The 21,304-nt window shown below is 59.0% G+C and overlaps 1 protein-coding gene across 1 annotated transcript in view; it reads left to right on the top strand.

Annotated features, from left to right (window-relative positions):
• Positions 1–634: 634 nt before the first annotated feature.
• The window catches only part of LOC134172791 (collagen alpha-2(XI) chain-like), a gene marked incomplete at its 5' end in the record, with an annotated part of 39,070 nt that continues 18,400 nt past the window's right edge, over positions 635–21,304 (top strand). The window contains 18 exon segments of the mRNA XM_062636240.1: positions 635–688; positions 779–823; positions 3,676–3,729; positions 3,820–3,927; positions 4,019–4,072; positions 4,166–4,219; positions 4,319–4,363; positions 4,456–4,509; positions 5,846–5,890; positions 5,986–6,039; positions 7,483–7,536; positions 9,280–9,333; positions 11,509–11,616; positions 11,693–11,782; positions 12,907–12,960; positions 13,848–13,955; positions 15,197–15,304; positions 15,886–15,939. Of these exon segments, the coding sequence (XP_062492224.1) occupies positions 635–688; positions 779–823; positions 3,676–3,729; positions 3,820–3,927; positions 4,019–4,072; positions 4,166–4,219; positions 4,319–4,363; positions 4,456–4,509; positions 5,846–5,890; positions 5,986–6,039; positions 7,483–7,536; positions 9,280–9,333; positions 11,509–11,616; positions 11,693–11,782; positions 12,907–12,960; positions 13,848–13,955; positions 15,197–15,304; positions 15,886–15,939 (1,197 nt within the window).

Consider the following 21,304-nt stretch of genomic DNA (forward strand, 5'->3'; position numbering starts at 1 on the left):
ATGGGGCAGCCCCTTATCTATGGAGCAGCCCTATATCTATGGGGTAGCCTCACACCTATGGGGCAGCCCCACACCTGTGGGGGAACCCTATATCTATGGGGCAATGCCAGCCCCACACCTATGGGTCAGCCCTATATCTATGGGGCAATGCCAGCTCTACACCTATGGGGCAGCCCTATATCTATGGGGCAGCACCCTATCTATAGGGCAGCCTCACACCTATGGGGCAGCCCCACACCTCTTGGGCAGCCCCATATCTATGGGGCAGCCTCACACCTATGGGGCAGCCCCACACCTATGGGGCAGCCCCACACCTAGGGGGCAGCCTCACACCTGTGGCGCACCCCCAGCCCCACATCTATGGGGCAGCCCCACACCTATGGGGCAGCCTCACACCTATGGGGCAGCCCCACATCTACGGGGCAGCCTCACACCTCTGGCGCACCCCCAGCCCCACACCTATGGGGCAGCCCCACATCTATGGGGCAGCCCCACACCTATGGGGCAGCCTCACACCTATGGGGCAGCCCCACATCTACGGGGCAGCCTCACACCTCTGGCGCACCCCCAGCCCCACATCTATGGGGCAGCCCCACATCTATGGGGAGGTTCCAACCTCCTCCTTGCCCCATAGGGTCCTTCAGGTCCTCAAGGTCCCATTGGCTACCCGGGGTCACGTGGTGTCAAGGTAAGCGCTGGGCTTATGGGGCGGGGGGGGGGGGAGGCAGTTATGGGGCGAAACCAGGCGGATTTGGGACTTGTGGGTCACGCTCCATAGGGGGCAGACGGCATCCGGGGCCTCAAAGGACACAAGGGAGAGAAGGTGGGTCCCATCCCTGCCCCATAGCGCCCCATAGACGGCCCCATCACCCCATAGATGACCCCCATCACCCCATAGATGGTCCCCATCACCCCATAGATGGCACCCATCACCCCATAGATGACCCCCATCACCCCATAGATGGCACCCATCACCCCATAGATGGCACCCGTCACCCCATAAGTGGTCCCCATCACCCCATAGATGGCACCCATCACCCCATAGATGGTCCCCATCACCCCATAGATGGCACCCATCACCCCATAGATGGCACCCGTCACCCCATATATGGCACCCATCACCCCATAGATGGTCCCCATCACCCCATAGATGGCACCCATCACCCCATAGATGGCACCCGTCACCCCATAAGTGGTCCCCATCACCCCATTGATGGCCCCCATCACCCCATAGATGGTCCCCATCACCCCATAGATGGCACCCATCACCCCATAAGTGGTACCCATCACCCCATAGATGACCCCCATCACCCCATAGATGACCCCCATCACCCCATAGATGGCCCCCATCACCCCATAAGTGGTCCCCATCACCCCAGAGATGGCACCCATCACCCCATAAGTGGTCCCCATCACCCCATAAGTGGTACCCATCACCCCATAAGTGGTCCCCATCACCCCATAGATGGCACCCATCACCCCATAGATGGTCCCCATCACCCCATAGATGGCACCCATCACCCCATAAGTGGTCCCCATCACCCCATAAGTGGTCCCCATCACCCCATAGATGGCACCCATCACCCCATAGATGGCACCCATCACCCCATAAGTGGTCCCCATCACCCCATAGATTACCCCCATCACCCCATAGATGGTCCCCATCACCCCATAGATGGCACCCATCACCCCATAGATGACCCCCATCACCCCATAGATGGCCCCCATCACCCCATAGATGGCCCCCATCACCCCATAGATGACCCCCATCACCCCATAGATGGTCCCCATCACCCCATAGATGGTATCCATCACCCCATAGATGGCACCCATCACCCCATAAGTGGTACCCATCACCCCATAGACGGCCCCATCACCCCATAGATGGCACCCATCACCCCATAGATGGTCCCCATCACCCCATAGATGGCATCCATCACCCCATAGATGGCACCCATCACCCCATAGATGGCACCCATCACCCCATAACTGGTCCCCATCACCCCATAGATGGTCCCCATCACCCCATAGATGACCCCCATCACCCCATAGATGGCACCCATCACCCCATAAGTGGTCCCCATCACCCCATAAGTGGTCCCCATCACCCCATAAGTGGTCCCCATCACCCCATAGATTACCCCCATCACCCCATAGATGGCACCCATCACCCCATAAGTGGTCCCCATCACCCCATAGATGGTCCCCATCACCCCATAGATGGCACCCATCACCCCATAGATGACCCCCATCACCCCATAGATGGTCCCCATCACCCCATAGATGGTCCCCATCACCCCATAGGTGGCCCCCATCACCCCATAAGTGGTCCCCATCACCCCATAAGTGGTACCCATCACCCCATAAGTGGTCCCCATCACCCCATAGATGGCACCCATCACCCCATAGCTGGTCCCCATCACCCCATAAGTGGTCCCCATCACCCCATAGATGCCCCCCATCACCCCATAGATGGCACCCATCACCCCATAAGTGGTACCCATCACCCCATAGATGACCCCCATCACCCCATAGATGGCACCCATCACCCCATAGATGGCACCCATCACCCCATAGATGACCCCCATCACCCCATAGATGGCCCCCATCACCCCATAGATGACCCCCATCACCCCATTGATGTCCATCACCCCATAGATAGTCCCCATCACCCATAGATGGCCCCCATCACCCCATAGATGGTCCCCATCACCCCATAGATGACCCCCATCACCCCATAGATGGTCCCCATTACCCTATAGATGACCCCCATCACCCCATAGATGACCCCCATCACCCCATAAGTGGTACCCATCACCCCATAGATCACCCCATAGATGGCCCCCATCACCCCATAGATGGTCCCCATCACCCCATAGATGACCCCCATCACCCCATAGATGACCCCCATCACCCCATAGATGACCCCCATCACCCCATAGATGGCACCCATCACCCCATAGGTGGTCCCCATCACCCCATAGCTGGTACCCATCACCCCATAGATGGCACCCATAACCCCATAAGTGGTCCCCATCACCCCATAAGTGGTCCCCATCACCCCATAGATGGCAACCATCACCCCATAGATGGTCTCCATCACCCCATAGATGGCACCCATCACCCCATAGATGGCCCCCATCACCCCATAGGTGGCACCCATCACCCCATAGCTGGTCCCCATCACCCCATTGTTGGTACCCATCACCCCATAGATGGCCCCCATCACCCCATAGATGGCCCCCATCACCCCATAGATGGCACCCATCACCCCATAGATGACCCCCATCACCCCATAGCTGGTCCCCATCACCCCATAGATGGCCCCCATCACCCCATAGATGACCCCCATCACCCCATAGATGGTCCCCATCACCCCATAGATGGCACCCATCACCCCATAGATGACCCCCATCACCCCATAGATGGTCCCCATCACCCCATAAGTGGTCCCCATCACCCCATAGATCACCCCATAGATGACCCCCATCACCCCATAGATGGTCCCCATCACCCCATAGCCGGCCCCATCACCCCATAGATGGCACCCATCACCCCATAAGTGGTCCCCATCACCCCATAAGTGGTCCCCATCACCCCATAGATGACCCCCATCACCCCATAGATGACCCCCATCACCCCATAGATGACCCCCATCCTCCTCCTCTCCCATAGGGCGAAGAAGGCTTCCCCGGCTTCAAAGGCGACATGGGGGTCAAAGGAGCCCGCGTAAGTCTATGGGGCTGTGCCCCATAGGGGCTGCCCCACACCGCTTCCCCCCCCCCCCCCTTAACCTTTAACCTCTGCCCCACACATTAGGGGGACATTGGGGTTCCTGGATCTAGGGGGGAAGACGGCCCCGAAGGCCCCAAAGGACGCGCTGGCCCCATAGGCGACCCCGGCCCTATAGGGCTTGGGGGGGAGAAGGTGAGAAGTGGCACTTATGGGGCAGAACCCATCCCCAGCCCCATAGATGCTCCCCCACCCCATAACCCCTCCTTCTCCCCACATCCTATAGGGAAAACTGGGGGTTCCAGGTCTCCCCGGTTACCCAGGGCGACAAGGTCCTAAGGTGAGTGATGGAGCTGCCCCATAGATCCTCATTGCGCCCCACATCATCCTCACCCCACATCTCAGACCCACATCTCCCCATATGCATCCATAGGGATCGCAGGGATACCCAGGCTTCCCAGGCAGCAACGGCGAGAAGGGGGCGCGGGTGAGTGAGCCCCATAGATATGGGGCGGGATGCCCCATAGCAGCTCCGCCCCATAAGTTAGGGGGCTGTGACCCCCAAGTGCTTCTGTGTCTCCTATAGGGTCCAGAGGGCAAATCAGGGCCAAGGGGGGAACGGGGCCCCACGGTGAGTATATGGGGGGGGGGGATGCGCTATGGGGTGGCCCCATAGATCTATGGGGCAGGGGGATGGAGGCTTTGGATCTTCACCCATGCAAGGGACCAAGGGGGCAGCGAGGAGCACGAGGAGCCACGGGGAAGGCAGGGGCCAAGGTGAGTTGTGGGGCGGGATGTGGGGCTATGGGGTGCGCTATGGGTCAGGCTATGGGGTGGGATTGGGGCTATGGGGTGCGCTATGGGGCTATGGGGCTATGGGGTGGGATTGCTATGGGGTGGATGTGGGGCTATGGGGCGGGATGTGGGGCTATGGGGTGCGCTATGGGGCTATGGGGCTATGGGGTGGGATTGGGGCTATGGGTCAGGCTATGGGGCTATGGGGTGGGATGTGGGGCTATGGGGTGGGATGTGGGGCTATGGGGCGGGATTTGGGCTATGGGGTGGATGTGGGGCTATGGGTCAGGCTATGGGGCTATGGGGTGGGATTGGGGCTATGGGGTGGGATTGGGGCTATGGGGTGGGATTGGGGCTATGGGGGGGGATTGGGGCTATGGGGTGGGATGTGGGGCTATGGGGTGGGATTGGGGCTATGGGGTGGGATTGGGGCTATGGGGCGGGATGTGGGGCTATGGGGTGCGCTATGGGTCAGGCTATGGGGCTATGGGGTGGATGTGGGGCTATGGGGTGGGATTGGGGCTATGGGGTGGGATTGGGGTTGTGGGGTGGGATTGGGGCTATGGGGTGCGCTATAGGGCTATGGGGTGGGATTGGGGCTATGGGGCGGGATGTGGGGCTATGGGGTGCGCTATGGGTCAGGCTATGGGGCTATGGGGTGGGATGTGGGGCTATGGGGGGGGATGTGGGGCTATGGGGTGGGATTGGGGCTATGGGGTGGGATTGGGGCTATGGGGTGGGATTGGGGCTATGGGGCGGGATGTGGGGCTATGGGGTTGGATGTGGGGCTATGGGGTGGGGTGTGGGGCTATGGGGTGCGCTATGGGGCTATGGGTCAGGCTATGGGTCAGGCTATGGGTCTATGGGTCAGGCTATGGGGTGCGCTATGGGGCTATGGGTCAGGCTGTGGGTCAGGCTATGGGTCAGGCTATGGGGTGTGCTATGGGGCTATGGGGTGCGCTATGGGGCTATGGGTCAAGCTATGGGTCAGGTTATGGGTCAGGCTATGGGTCAGGTTATGGGTCAGGCTATGGGGCTATGGGCCAGGCTATGGGCTATGGGGTGCGCTATGGGGCTATGGGTCAGGCTATGGGTCAGGCTATGGGGTGCGCTATGGGGCTATGGGTCAGGCTATGGGGCTATGGGTCAGGCTATGGGGTGCGCTATGGGTCAGGCTATGGGTCAGGCTATGGGGCTATGGGTCAGGCTATGGGTCAGGCTATGGGTCAGGCTATGGGGCTATGGGTCAGGCTATGGGTCACGCTATGGGGCGCGCTACGCTATGGGGCCTCCAACCCTCTCCTTTGCCCCCCATTAGGGTACCTCCGGCAGCGATGGGCCCCATGGCCCCATAGGAGAGCGGGTAAGGGGGGGGGGGTCCGAGCTCCATGTGGGGCGCTATGGGGCGCTATGGGGCAGGGTGCCCCCCCCCTCCTCACCCCATTGCACCCCATATAGGGCCTGCCAGGACCTCAAGGACCCAACGGCTTCCCTGGCCCCAAAGGGCCCCCTGTAAGTAATGGGGGTCCCAATGGTGCCCTATGGGGCGCCCCACACATGGGGGTCCCCAATGCTTTGCTATGGGGCGCCCCACACATGGGGGACCCCAATGCTCTGCTATGGGGTGCCCCACATGTGGGGGTCCCCAGTGCTTTGCTATGGGGTGCCCCACACATGGGGGACCCCAGTGCTTTGCTATGGGGTGCCCCACATGTGGGGGACCCCAATGCTCTTCTATGGGGCGCCCCACACATGGGGGTCCCCAATGCTCTGCTATGGGGTGCCCCACACATGGGGGTCCCTGATGCTTTGCTATGGGGCGCCCCACACATGGGGGTCCCCAATGCTCTTCTATGGGGCGCCCCACACATTGGGGTCCTTAAGGCTCTGCTATGGGGTGCCCCACACATGGGGGTCCCCGATGCTCTGCTATGGGGCGCCCCACACATGGGGGTCCTCAAGGCTCTGCTATGGGGCGCCCCACACATGGGGGTCCCCAGTGCTCTGCTATGGGGCGCCCCACACATGGGGGTCCCCGATGCTTTGCTATGGGGCGCCCCACACATGGGGGTCCCCAGTGCTCTGCTATGGGGCGCCCCACACATGGGGACTCAAATGCTATCCTATGGGGTGCCCCACACATGGGGGTCCTCAATGCTCTGCTATGGGGCGCCCCACACATGGGGGTCCCCGATGCTTTGCTATGGGGTGCCCCACACATGGGGGTCCCCAATGCTCTGCTATGGGGCGCCCCACACTTGGGGGTCCCTGATGCTCTGCTATGGGGCACCCCACAAGTGGGGGTCCTCAAGGCTCTGCTATGGGGCGCCCCACACATGGGGGTCCTCAAGGCTCTGCTATGGGGCGCCCCACACATGGGGACTCAAATGCTCTGCTATGGGGCGCCCCACATGTAGGGGTCCCCAATGCTCTTCTATGGGGTGCCCCACACATGGGGGTCCCCAATGCTCTTCTATGGGGCGCCCCACACGTGGGGGTGCCCGATGCTTTGCTATGGGGCGCCCCACACATGAGGGTCCCCGATGCTCTGCTATGGGGTGCCCCACACATGGGGGTCCCCAATGCTCTTCTATGGGGCGCCCCACACGTGGGGGTGCCCGATGCTTTGCTATGGGGCGCCCCACACATGAGGGTCCCCGATGCTCTGCTATGGGGCGCCCCACACATGGGGGTCCCCAATGCTTTGCTATGGGGCGCCCCACACATGGGGGTCCCCGATGCTCTGCTATGGGGCGCCCCACACATGGGGGTCCTCAATGCTCTGCTATGGGGCGCCCCACACGTGGGGGTCCTCAATGCTCTTCTATGGGGCGCCCCACACATGGGGGTCCTCAATGCTCTTCTATGGGGCGCCCCACACATGGGGGTCCTCAAGGCTCTGCTATGGGGCGCCCCACACATGGGGGTCCCCACGGTGCCACCTCCTCCCCATAGGGCCCCCCCGGCAAGGACGGGCTCCCCGGGCACCCAGGACAGCGAGGGGAAGGGGTGAGCAGCTTAATGAGGGTTAATGAGGGTTAATGAGATGTTAATGAGATGTTAATTAGGGGTTTAATGAGATGTTAATGAGGGGTTAATGACATGTTAATGCGGGGTTAATGTGGGTTAATTAGGGGTTAATTAAGGGTTAATGAGATGTTAATGAGGGGTTAATGAGGGGTAATGAGGGGTTAATGAGATGTTAATGAGGGGGTAATGAGGGGTTAATGAGGGTTAATGAGGGGTTAATGAGGGGTTAATGAGATGTTAATGAGGGGGTAATGAGGGGTTAATGAGATGTTAATGAGGGGGTAATGAGGGGTTAATGAGGGCGTAATGAGGGGTTAATGAGGGGTTAATGAGGGTTAATGAGGGGTTAATGAGGGGTTAATGAGGGTTAATTAGGGCTTAATGAGGGTTAATGAGGGTTGATTAGGTCTTAATGAGATGTTAATGAGGGGTTAATGAGGGGTTAATGAGATGTTAATGAGATGCTAATGAGGGGTTAATGAGGGCTAATTACGGGTTGATGAGGTGATAATTAGGGGTTAATGAGGGGTTAATTAGATGTTAGTTAGGGGTTAAGGGGTAATGAGGGTTAATGAGGGGTTAATGAGGGGTTAATGAGGGGTTAATGAGATGTTAATTAGGGGTTAATGAGGGGTAATTGGGGGTTAATGAGGGGTTAATGAGGGTTAATGAGGGGTTAATGAGATGTTAATGAGGGGTTAATGAGATGTTAATGAGGGGTTAATTAGGGGTTAATGAGATGTTAATTAGGGGTTAATGAGGGGTTAATGAGGGATTAATAAAGGGTTAATGAGATGTTCATGAGGGGTTAATGAGGGGGTAATTAGGGGTTAATGAGGGGTTAATGAGGGATTAATTAGGGGTTAATGAGGGGTTAATGAGGGGTTAATGGGGGTTAATGAGGGTTAATGAGGGGGTAATGGGGGTTAATGAGGGGGTAATGAGGGGTTAATGAGGGGTTAATGAGGGGATAATTAGGGGATAATGTGGGGTTAATGAGGGGTTAATTAGGGGTTAATGAGGGGTTAATGAGGGTTAATGAGGGGTTAATGAGGGGTTAATTAGGTGTTAATGAGGGGTTAATTAAGGGTTAAGGAGGGGTAATTAAGGGTTGATGGGGGTTAATTAGGGGTTAATGTGGGGTTAATTATCGTTAATTAGGTGTTAATGAGGGGGTAATGAAGGGTTAATTAAGGGGTAATGAGGGCTTAATTAAGGGTTAATTAGGGGTTAATGAGGGTTAATGAGGGGTTACTGAGGGGATAATGAGGGTTAATGAGGGGTTAATTAAGGGGTTAATGAGGGGGTAATTAAAGGTTAATTGGGTTAATGAGGGGGTTAATGAGGGGTTAATTAGGGGTTAATGAGGGTTAATGAGGGGTTGATCAGGGGTTAATGAGGGATAATGAGGGGTTAATTAAGGGTTTAGGAGGGTTAATGAGGGTTAATTGAGTGTTAATGAGGGGTTAATTAAGTGTTAATGAGGGTTAATGAGGGGGGAATGAATGGGTAATGAGGGGTTAATTAGGGGGTAATAAGGGATTAATTGAGGGTTAATGAGGGGGTAATGAGGGGTTAATTGAGGGTTAATGAGGGGGTAATGGGGGATTAATGAGGGGATTAAATACGTATTAAGTATGTTAATTACATGTTAATTACATGTTAACTAAATGTTAATTAACTTGCCTTACTCCTTGTCCTCCCCCCCCCCTTTTTCCATAGGGATTCCAAGGGAAAACCGGGCCCCCGGGACCCCCGGGCGTCGTGGGACCCCCGGTGAGCTCCCCCCATAGAGCCCCATAGAGCCCCATTGACCCCCATTGACCCCATTGACCCCATTGACCCCCATTGCCCCCCATTGATCCCCATTGAGCCCCATTGACCCCATAGAGCCCCATAGAGCCCCATTGACCCCCATTGACCCCATTGACCCCATTGACCCCCATTGCCCCCCATTGCCCCCCATTGATCCCCATTGACCCCCATTGACCCCCATTGCCTCTCATTGACCCCCATTGACCCCATTGACCCCCATTGACCCCCACTGAACCCCATTGACCCCCATTGCCCCCATTGACCCCCACTGAACCCCATTGACTCCCATTGACTCCCATTGACCCCCATTGACTCCCATTGACCCCCATTGCCCCCCATTGACTCCCATTGACCCCCATTGCCCCCCATTGCCCCATTGAGCCCCATTGACCCCCATTGACCCCCATTGACCCCCATTGACTCCCATTGACCCCCATTGACTCCCATTGACCCCAATGACTCCCATTGCCCCATTGACTCCCATTGACCCCCATTGACCCCCATTGACCCCCATTGACCCCCGTTGAGCCCCATTGAGTCCCATTGGGTCCCATTGAGCCCCATTGAGTCCCATTGAGCCCCATTGACCCCCATTGACTCCCATTGACTCCCATTGACCCCCATTGAGCCCCATTGACACCCATTGACTCCCATTGACTCCCATTGAGCCCCATTGACCCCCATTGACTCCCATTGACTCCCATTGACTCCCATTGACCCCCATTGAGCCCCATTGATCCCCATTGACTCCCATTGACTCCCATTGACTCCCATTGACTCCCATTGCCCCCCATTGACTCCCATTGACCCCCATTGACTCCCATTGACCCCCATTGACCCCCATTGACCCCCATTGATTCCACTGACTCCCATTGACCCCCATTGCCCTCCATTGACCCCATTGACTCCCATTGACCCCCATCGCCCCCATCGACCCCATTGACCCCCTTTGACCCCCATTGACCCCCATTGACCCCATTGACCCCCATTGACTCCCATTGACCCCCATTGACTCCCATTGCCCCCCATTGACTCCCATTGACCCCCATTGACCCCCATTGACTCCCATTGACCCCCATTGACCCCCATTGACCCCCATTGACCCCCATTGACTCCCATTGCCCCCCATTGACCCCCATTGACCCCCATTGACCCCCATTGACCCCCATTGCCCCCCATTGACTCCCCTTGACCCCCATTGCCCCCCATTGACCCCATTGCCCCCATTGCCCCCATTGACTCCCATTGACCCCCATTGACCCCCATTGACTCCCATTGACCCCCATTGACCCCCATTGCCCCCCATTGACTCCCCTTGACCCCCATTGCCCCCCATTGACCCCATTGCCCCCATTGCCCCCATTGACTCCCATTGACTCCCATTGACCCCCATTGACCCCCGTTGCCCCCCATTGACCCCCATTGACCCCCATTGCCCCCCTTTGACCCCCATTGACCCCATTGCCCCCCATTGCCCCCCATTGACCCCCATTGCCCCCCATTGACCCCCATTGACCCCATTGCCCCCCATTGCCCCCCATTGATCCCCATTGACCCCATTGATCCCCATTGCCCCCCATTGCCCCCCATTGATCCCCATTGACCCCATCGACCCCCATTGACTCCCATCGACCCCCATTGACCCCATTGATCCCCATTGACCCCCATTGACCCCCATTGACCCCCATTGCCCCCCATTGATCCCCATTGACCACATCGACCCCCATTGACTCCCATTGACCCCATTGCCCCCCATTGGCCCCCATTGACTCCCATTGACCCCCATTGACTCCCATTGACCCCCATTGACTCCCATTGCCCCCCATTGACTCCCATTGACCCCCATTGACTCCCATTGACCCCCATTGACCCCATCACCCCCCATTGACCCCCATTGACTCCCATTGACTCCCACTGACCCCAATGGGTCCCCATTGACTCCCATTGCCCCCCATTGACCCCCATTGATCCCCATTGACCCCATTGACCCCCATTGACCCCCATTGACTCCCATTGACCCCCATTGACCCCCATTGACTCCCATTGACCCCCATTGACCCCCATTGACTCCCATTGACCCCCATTGACCCCCATTGACTCCCATTGCCCCCCATCGCCCCCCATCACCCCCCATAGGGCTCCGCGGGCGAATCCGGCCCCATGGGAGAGCGCGGCCATCCCGGTCCTCCCGGTCCCCCCGGCGAACAGGGGCTTCCCGGGCCCTCCGGCAAGGACGGTGCCAAGGTGAGGCCTCCCCATTGGCTGAAACCCTTTGGGGGGTCCCCACGTGATCCTATCCCCGCCCCCCTTTGCCCCATAGGGAGATCCCGGCCCCACAGGGCCCCACGGCAAGGACGGACCCGCGGGATTGAGGGGGATCCCCGGCGAGCGCGGCATGCCCGGCGCGGCGGTGAGTGAGGCCCTATGGGGGCCCCATAGATTCCTATGGAGCCCTATGGAGCCCTATGGAGCCCTATGGTGCCCTATGGAGCCCTATGGGAGGCCCCATAGATTCCTATGGGAGGCCCCATAGAGCCCTATGGAGCCCTATGGAGCCCTATGGAGCCCTATGGGAGGCCCCACAGATTCCTATGGAGCCCTATGGGAGGCCCCATAGATTCCTATGGAGCCCTATGGGAGGCCCCATAGAGCCCTATGGAGCCCTATGGAGCCCTATGGGAGGCCCCATAGATTCCTATGGGAGGTTCCATGGAGCCCTATGGAGCCCTATGGAGCCCTATGGTGCCCTATGGGAGGCCCCATAGAGCCCTATGGGAGGCCCCATAGATTCCTATGGGGGGCCCCATAGATTCCTATGGAGCCCTATGGAGCCCTATGGGAGGCCCCATAGATTCCTATGGGAGGCCCCATAGAGCCCTATGGGAGTCCCTATGGAGCCCTATGGAGCCCTATGGGAGGCCCCATAGATTCCTATGGAGCCCTATGGAGCCCTATGGGGGGCCCCATAGAGCCCTATGGGAGGCCCCATAGATTCCTATGTAGCCCTATGGAGCCCTATGGATTCCGCATGGATCCCTATGGGAGTCCGCATGGAGCCCTATGGATCCCTATGGAGCCCTATGGGAGGCCCCATGGAGCCCTATGGGAGGCCCCATAGATTCCTATAGGAGTCCCTATGGAGCCCTATGGAGTCCACATGGATCCCTATGGGAGTCCCTATGGATCCCTATGGGAGTCCCTACGGAGCCCTATGGGGGGCCCCATAGAGCCCTATGGAGCCCTATGGAGCCCTATGGAGCCCTATGGAGCCCTACGGGAGGCCCCATAGATTCCTATGGAGCCCTATGGATTCCTATGGAGCCCTATGGGAGGCCCCATAGATTCCTATGGAGCCCTATGGAGCCCTATGGCAGGCCCCATAGAGCCCTATGGAGCCCTATGGAGCCCTATGGGAGGCCCCATAGATTCCTATGGAGCCCTATGGAGCCCTATGGCAGGCCCCATAGAGCCCTATGGGAGTCCCAATGGATCCCCATGGAATCACCCCACTGAGCACCCCGCTTCTCCCCATAGGGCGGCCCAGGGCTGAAGGGCAACGAGGGACCCGCCGGCCCCCCAGGACCTGCTGTGAGTATCCCCATAGGTCTCTATGGGTCACTGCCCCATGGCTCTCTATGGGTCACTGCCCCATTGCTCCCTATGGGTCACTGCCCCATTGCTCCCTATGGGTCACTGCCCCATTGCTCCCTATGGGTCACTGCCCCATTGCTCTCTATGGGTCACTGCCCCATTGCTCTCTATGGGTCACTGCCCCATTGCTCTCTATGGGTCACTGCCCCATTGCTCTCTATGGGTCACTGCCCCATTGCTCTCTATGGGTCACTGCCCCATTGCTCCCTATGGGTCACTGCCCCATTGCTCTCTATGGGTCACTGCCCCATTGCTCCCTATGGGTCACTGCCCCATTGCTCCCTATGGGTCACTGCCCCATTGCTCTCTATGGGTCACTGCCCCATTGCTCCCTATGGGTCACTGCCCCATTGCTCTCTATGGGTCACTGCCCCATTGCTCCCTATGGGTCACTGTGCCCCATTGCTCTCTATGGGTCACTGCCCCATTGCTCTCTATGGGTCACTGCCCCATTGCTCCCTATGGGTCACTGCCCCATTGCTCTCTATGGGTCACTGCCCCATTGCTCCCTATGGGTCACTGCCCCATTGCTCTCTATGGGTCACTGCCCCATTGCTCCCTATGGGTCACTGTGCCCCATTGCTCTCTATGGGTCACAGCCCCATTGCTCCCTATGGGTCACTGCCCCATTGCTCCCTATGGGTCACTGTGCCCCATTGCTCTCTATGGGTCACTGCCCCATTGCTCTCTATGGGTCACTGTGCCCCATTGCTCTCTATGGGTCACTGCCCCATTGCTCTCTATGGGTCACTGCCCCATTGCTCTCTATGGGTCACTGCCCCATTGCTCTCTATGGGTCACTGCCCCATATCGCTGCCCCCCAGGGCTCTCCAGGGGAGCGGGGGGCTCCAGGACAAGGGGGTCCCGTTGGCCCCCCAGGGAGACCCGGAGCTCAGGGACCCCCAGGTGCAGCCGGAGAGAAGGGAATTCCGGTGGGTGCCCCATAGACCCCATAGACCCCATTGAAACCCATTGAGCCCCATTGATCCCCATAGACCCCTTAGAGCCCCATTGAAACCCATTGATCCCCATAGAGCCCCATTGATCCCCATTGAGCCCCATTGAAACCCATTGATCCCCATTGATCCCCATTGATCCCCATTGCACCCCATTGATCCCCATTGAACCCCATTGATCCCCATTGAACCCCATTGCACGCCATTGAACCCCATTGAACCCCATTGACCCCCATTGAACCCCATTGCACGCCATTGATCCCCATTGAACCCCATTGAACCCCATTGACCCCCATTGAGCCCCATTGCACCCCATTGCACCCCATTGATCCCCATTGAACCCCATTGATCCCCATTGAACCCCATTGCACGCCATTGAACCCCATTGAACCCCATTGACCCCCATTGAACCCCATTGCACGCCATTGATCCCCATTGAACCCCATTGAACCCCATTGACCCCCATTGAGCCCCATTGCACCCCATTGCACCCCATTGATCCCCATTGAACCCCATTGAACCCCATTGATCCCCATTGAACCCCATTGAACCCCATTGATCCCCATTGAACCCCATTGAACCCCATTGAACCCCATTGAACCCATTGAACCCCATTGCACCCCATTGAACCCCATTGAACCCCATAGAGCCCCATAGAGCCCCATAGATCCCCATTGCACCCCATAGATCCCCATAGAGCCCCATAGAGCCCCATAGATCCCCATTGAACCCATAGACCCCCATTGAACCCCATTGATCCCCATTGACCCCCATTGCCCCCCATTGCCCCCCATTGCCCCCCATTGTCCCCATTGCCCCCCATTGACCCCATTGCCCCCATTGACCCCCATTGCACCCCATTGATCCCCATTGCCCCCATTCAACCCCATTGATCCCCATTGCCCCCATTGAACCCCATTGCACCCCATTGACCCCCATTGACCCCCACTGATCCCCATTGAACCCCATTGATCCCCATTGATCCCCATTGATCCCCATTGACCCCATTGACCCCCATTGCACCCCATTGATCCCCATTGACCCCCATTGATCCCCATTGACCCCCATTGACCCCCATTGATCCCCATTGATTCCCATTGATCCCCATTGATCCCCATTGACCCCATTGCCCCCCATTGCCCCCCATTGAACCCCATTGACCCCCATTGACCCCCATTGATCCCCATTGCCCCCCATTGCCCCCCATCTCCCCATAGGGGGACAAGGGCTCCGTGGGTCCCGCTGGCCGCGATGGGGCGCAGGGACCTGTGGGGCTCCCAGGTCCCGCCGGGCCCCCCGGTGGGGCAGGAGAGGACGGAGACAAGGTGAGAACCCCCCCCCATCCTGCCCCATAGCGCCCCATAGCGACCCATTGACCCCCATTGACTCCCATTGACCCCCATTGACTCCCATTGACCCCCATTGACCCCCATTGGTCCCCATTGACCCCCATTGACCCCCATTGACTCCCATTGACCCCCATTGACTCCCATTGACCCCCATTGGTCCCCATTGACCCCCATTGACCCCCATTGACTCCCATTGACCCCCATTGACCCCCATTGACCCCCATTGACTCCCATTGACTCCCATTGACCCCCATTGACTCCCATTGACTCCCATTGACCCCCATTGACTCCCATTGACTCCCATTGACCCCATTGACCCCCATTGACCCCCATTGACTCCCATTGACCCCCATTGACCCCCATTGACTCCCATTGACTCCCATTGATTCCCATTGCCCCCCATTACCCCATTGCCCCCATTGCCCCCATTGCCCCCATTGCCCCCCATTGCCCCCCATTGCCCCATTGACCCCCATTGACCCCCATTGACCCCCATTGCCCCCATTGCCCCCCATTGCTGCCCCATGGATTTGAGCATCTTCTCCCCCCAACCCCAGGGTGAGGTCGGGGATCCCGGCTCCAAGGGCACCAAAGGCACCAAAGGAGAGCACGTGAGTGGCCCCATAGCCCTCTATGGGTCCCTGCCCCATAGCCCTCTATGGGTCACTGCTGCCCCATAACCCTCTATGGGTCAGTCCTGCCCCATAGCCCTGCCCCATAGCCCTCTATGGGTCAGTGCCGCCCCATAGCCCTCTATGGGTCTATCCTGCCCCATAGCCCTCTATGGGTCACTGCCGCCCCATTGCTCTCTATGGGTCTATCCTGCCCCATAGCCCTCTATGGGTCACTGCCGCCCCATAGCCCTCTATGGGTCACTGCCGCCCCATAGCCCTCTATGGGTCAGTGCTGCCCTATTGCTCTCTATGGGCCAGTGCTGCCCCATAGCCCTCTATGGGTCAGTCCTGCCCCATATCTCTCTATGGGTCACTGCCGCCGCATAGCCCTCTATGGGTCCCTGCCCCATAGCCCTCTATGGGTCACTGCTGCCCCATAGCCCTCTATGGGTCCCTGCCCCATAGCCCTCTATGGGTCACTGCCGCCCCATAGCCCTCTATGGGTCAATCCTGCCCCATAGCCCTCTATGGGTCAGTCCTGCCCCATAGCCCCCTATGGGTCACTGCCGCCCCATAGCCCTCTATGGGTCAATCCTGCCCCATAGCCCTCTATGGGTCCCTGCCCCATAGCCCTCTATGGGTCACTGCCGCCCCATAGCCCTCTATGGGTCAGTCCTGCCCCATTGCTCTCTATGGGTCACTGCCGCCCCATAGCCCTCTATGGGTCACTGCCGCCCCATTGCTCTCTATGGGTCACTGCTGCCCCATTGCTCTGTATGGGTCACTGCTGCCCCATAGCCCTCTATGGGTCACTGCCGCCCCATAGCCCTCTATGGGTCACTGCCGCCCCATAGCCCTCTATGGGTCCCTGCTGCCCCATAGCCCTCTATGGGTCACTGCTGCCCCATTGCCCTCTATGGGTCACTGCCGCCCCATAGCCCTCTATGGGTCTATCCTGCCCCATAGCCCTCTATGGGTCAGTGCCGCCCCATAGCCCTCTATGGGTCACTGCCCCATAGCCCTCTATGGGTCAATGCTGCCCCATTGCTCTCTATGGGTCAATGCTGCCCCATTGCTCTCTATGGGTCAATCCTGCCCCATAGCCCTCTATGGGTCCCTGCTGCCCCATAGCGCTCTATGGGTCAATCCTGCCCCATTGCTCTCTATGGGTCACTGCCGCCCCATAGCCCCCTATGGGTCACTGCCGCCCCATAGCCCTCTATGTGTCAATCCTGCCCCATAGCCCTCTATGAGTCACTGCTGCCCCATAGCCCTCTATGGGTCAATCCAGCCCCATAGCCCTCTATGGGTCACTGCTGCCCCATAGCCCTCTATGGGTCACTGCCGCCCCATTGCTCTCTATGGGTCTATCCTGCCCCATAGCCCTCTATGGGTCACTGCCGCCCCATAGCCCTCTATGGGTCACTGCCGCCCCATAGCCCCCTATGGGTCACTGCTGCCCCATAGCCCTCTATGGGTCAATCCTGCCCCATTGCTCTCTATGGGTCAGTGCTGCCCCATAGCCCTCTATGGGTCAGTCCTGCCCCATTGCTCTCTATGGGTCAGTCCTGCCCCATAGCCCTCTATGGGTCACTGCTGCCCCATAGCTCTCTATGGGTCACTGCCGCCCCATAGCCCTCTATGGGTCAATCCAGCCCCATTGCCCTCTATGGGTCACTTCCGCCCCATAGCCGTCTATGGGTCTATCCTGCCCCATTGCTCTCTATGGGTCACTGCCGCCCCATTGCTCTCTATGGGTCAATCCTGCCCCATAGCCCTCTATGGGTCAGTCCTGCCCCATAGCCCTCTATGGGTCAATCCTGCCCCATAGCCCTCTATGGGTCACTGCCGCCCCATAGCTCTCTATGGGTCACTGCCGCCCCATTGCTCTCTATGGGTCTATCCTGCCCCATAGCCCTCTATGGGTCACTGCCGCCCCATAGCCCTCTATGGGTCACTGCCGCCCCATAGCCCTCTATGGGTCACTGCCGCCCCATAGCCCTCTATGGGTCACTGCCGCCCCATTGCTCTCTATGGGTTACTGCCGCCCCATAGCCCTCTATGGGTCACTGCCGCCCCATAGCCCTCTATGGGTCACTGCCGCCCCATAGGTCTCTATGGGTCCCTGCTGCCCCATAGCCCTCTATGGGTCACTGCCGCCCCATTGCTCTCTATGGGTCACTGCCGCCCCATAGCCCTCTATGGGTCACTGCCGCCCCATAGCCCTCTATGGGTCTATCCTGCCCCATAGCCCTCTATGGGTCACTGCTGCCCCATTGCTCTCTATGGGTCAATCCTGCCCCATAGCCCTCTATGGGTCAGTCCTGCCCCATAGACCTCTATGGGTCACTGCTGCCCCATTGCTCTCTATGGGTCACTGCCGCCCCATAGCCCTCTATGGGTCACTGCTGCCCCATAGCCCTCTATGGGTCTATCCTGCCCCATAGCCCTCTATGGGTCACTGCCGCCCCATAGCCCTCTATGGGTCACTGCCGCCCCATAGCCCTTTATGGGTCCCTGCCGCCCCATAGCTCTCTATGGGTCAGTGCCGCCCCATAGCCCTCTATGGGTCAGTGCCGCCCCATAGCCCTCTATGGGTCAATCCTGCCCCATAGCCCTCTATGGGTCCCTGCTGCCCCTTAGCCCTCTATGGGTCACTGCCGCCCCATAGCCCTCTATGGGTCACTGCCGCCCCATAGCCCTCTATGGGTCACTGCCACCCCATAGCCCTCTATGGGTCAATCCTGCCCCATTGCTCTCTATGGGTCCCTGCTGCCCCATAGCCCTCTATGGGTCAACCCTGCCCCATAGCCCTCTATGGGTCAGTGCCGCCCCATAGCCCTCTATGGGTCACTGCCGCCCCATAGCCCTCTATGGGTCACTCCTGCCCCATAGCCCTCTATGGGTCCCTGCTGCCCCATAGCCCTCTATGGGTCACTGCTGCCCCATAGCCCTCTATGGGTCTATCCTGCCCCATAGCCCTCTATGGGTCCCTGCTGCCCCATAGCCCTCTATGGGTCACTGCCGTCCCATAGCCCTCTATGGGTCACTGCCGCCCCATAGCCCTCTATGGGTCACTGCCGCCCCATAGCCCTCTATGGGTCAGTGCCCCATAGCCCTCTATGGGTCCCTGCTGCCCCATAGCCCTCTATGGGTCAGTGCCCCATAGCCCTCTATGGGTCACTGCCGCCCCATAGCCCTCTATGGGTCACTGCCGCCCCATAGCCCTCTATGGGTCAGTGCCCCATAGCCCTCTATGGGTCACTGCAGCCCCATAGGCCTCTATGGGTCAATCCTGCCCCATAGCCCTCTATGGGTCACTGCCGCCCCATTGCCCTCTATGGGTCAGTGCCGCCCCATAGCCCTTTATGGGTCCCTGCTGCCCCATAGCCCTCTATGGGTCACTGCTGCCCCATTGCTCTCTATGGGTCTATCCTGCCCCATAGCCCTCTATGGGTCACTGCCGCCCCATAGCCCTCTATGGGTCACTGCCGCCCCATAGCCCTCTATGGGTCACTGCTGCCCCTTTGCTCTCTATGGGTCCCTGCTGCCCCATATCCCTCTATGGGTCCCTGCTGCCCCATAGCCCTCTATGGGTCACTGCCGCCCCATAGCCCTCTATGGGTCACTGCTGCCCCATAGCCCTCTATGGGTCACTGCCGCCCCATAGCCCTCTATGGGTCACTGCCGCCCCATAGCCCTCTATGGGTCAGTCCTGCCCCATAGCCCTCTATGGGTCCCTGCTGCCCCATTGCTCTCTATGGGTCTATCCTGCCCCATAGCCCTCTATGGGTCAGTGCCGCCCCATAGCCCTCTATGGGTCACTGCTGCCCCATAGCCCTCTATGGGTCACTGCCGCCCCATAGCCCTCTATGGGTCAGTGCCCCATAGCCCTCTATGGGTCAGTCCTGCCCCATAGCCCTCTATGGGTCCCTGCCGCCCCATAGCCCTCTATGGGTCACTGCCGCCCCATAGCCCTCTATGGGTCAGTGCCCCATAGCCCTCTATGGGTCAGTCCTGCCCCATAGCCCTCTATGGGTCCCTGCCGCCCCATAGCCCTCTATGGGTCACTGCCGCCCCATAGCCCTCTATGGGTCTATCCTGCCCCATAGCCCTCTATGGGTCACTGCTGCCCCATAGCCCTCTATGGGTCACTGCCGCCCCATAGCCCTCTATGGGTCAATCCTGCCCCATAGCCCTCTATGGGTCCCTGCCCCATAGCCCTCTATGGGTCCCTGCTGCCCCATTGCTCTCTATGGGTCACTGCTGCCCCATAGCCCTCTATGGGTCACTGCCGCCCCATTGCTCTCTATGGGTCAATCCTGCCCCATAGCCCTCTATGGGTCAATCCTGCCCCATAGCCCTCTATGGGTCACTGCCCCATTGCTCTCTATGGGTCACTGCCGCCCCATAGCCCTCTATGGGTCACTGCCCCATTGCTCTCTATGGGTCTATCCTGCCCCATAGCCCTCTATGGGTCACTGCCCCATAGCCCTCTATGGGTCCTTGCTGCCCCATAGCCCTCTATGGGTCTATCCTGCCCCATAGCCCTCTATGGGTCAATCCTGCCCCATAGCCCTCTATGGGTCAGTCCTGCCCCATAGCCCTCTATGGGTCAATCCTGCCCCATAGCCCTCTATGGGTCACAGCCGCCCCATAGCCCTCTATGGGTCAATCCTGCCCCATTGCTCTCTATGGGTCTATCCTGCCCCATAGCCCTCTATGGGTCAATCCTGCCCCATTGCTCTCTATGGGTCCCTGCTGCCCCATAGCCCTCTATGGGTCCCTGCCCCATAGCCCTCTATGGGTCACTGCTGCCCCATAGCCCTCTATGGGTCCCTGCTGCCCCATAGCCCTCTATGGGTCACTGCCCCATAGCCCTCTATGGGTCCCTGCTGCCCCATTGCTCTCTATGGGTCACTGCCGCCCCATAGCCCTCTATGGGTCCCTGCTGCCCCATAGCCCTCTATGGGTCACTGCCGCCCCATAGCCCTCTATGGGTCACTGCTGCCCCATAGCCCTCTATGGGTCACTGCTGCCCCATTGCCCTCTATGTGTCAATCCTGCCCCATAGCCCTCTATGGGTCTATCCTGCCCCATAGCCCTCTATGGGTCCCTGCTGCCCCATAGCCCTCTATGGGTCAATCCTGCCCCATTGCTCTCTATGGGCCACTGCCACCCCATAGCCCTCTATGGGTCACTGCCGCCCCATAGCCCTCTATGGGTCTATCCTGCCCCATAGCCCTCTATGGGTCACTGCCCCATAGCCCTCTATGGGTCTATCCTGCCCCATAGCCCTCTATGGGTCACTGCCGCCCCATAGCCCTCTATGGGTCTATCCTGCCCCATAGCCCTCTATGGG

Source organism: Pezoporus occidentalis, unplaced genomic scaffold, assembly GCF_034315485.1.
Source record: "Pezoporus occidentalis ecotype Australia unplaced genomic scaffold, CSIRO_AGI_Poc_V1 ctg471, whole genome shotgun sequence".
Classification (NCBI taxonomy): domain Eukaryota; kingdom Metazoa; phylum Chordata; class Aves; order Psittaciformes; family Psittacidae; genus Pezoporus; species Pezoporus occidentalis.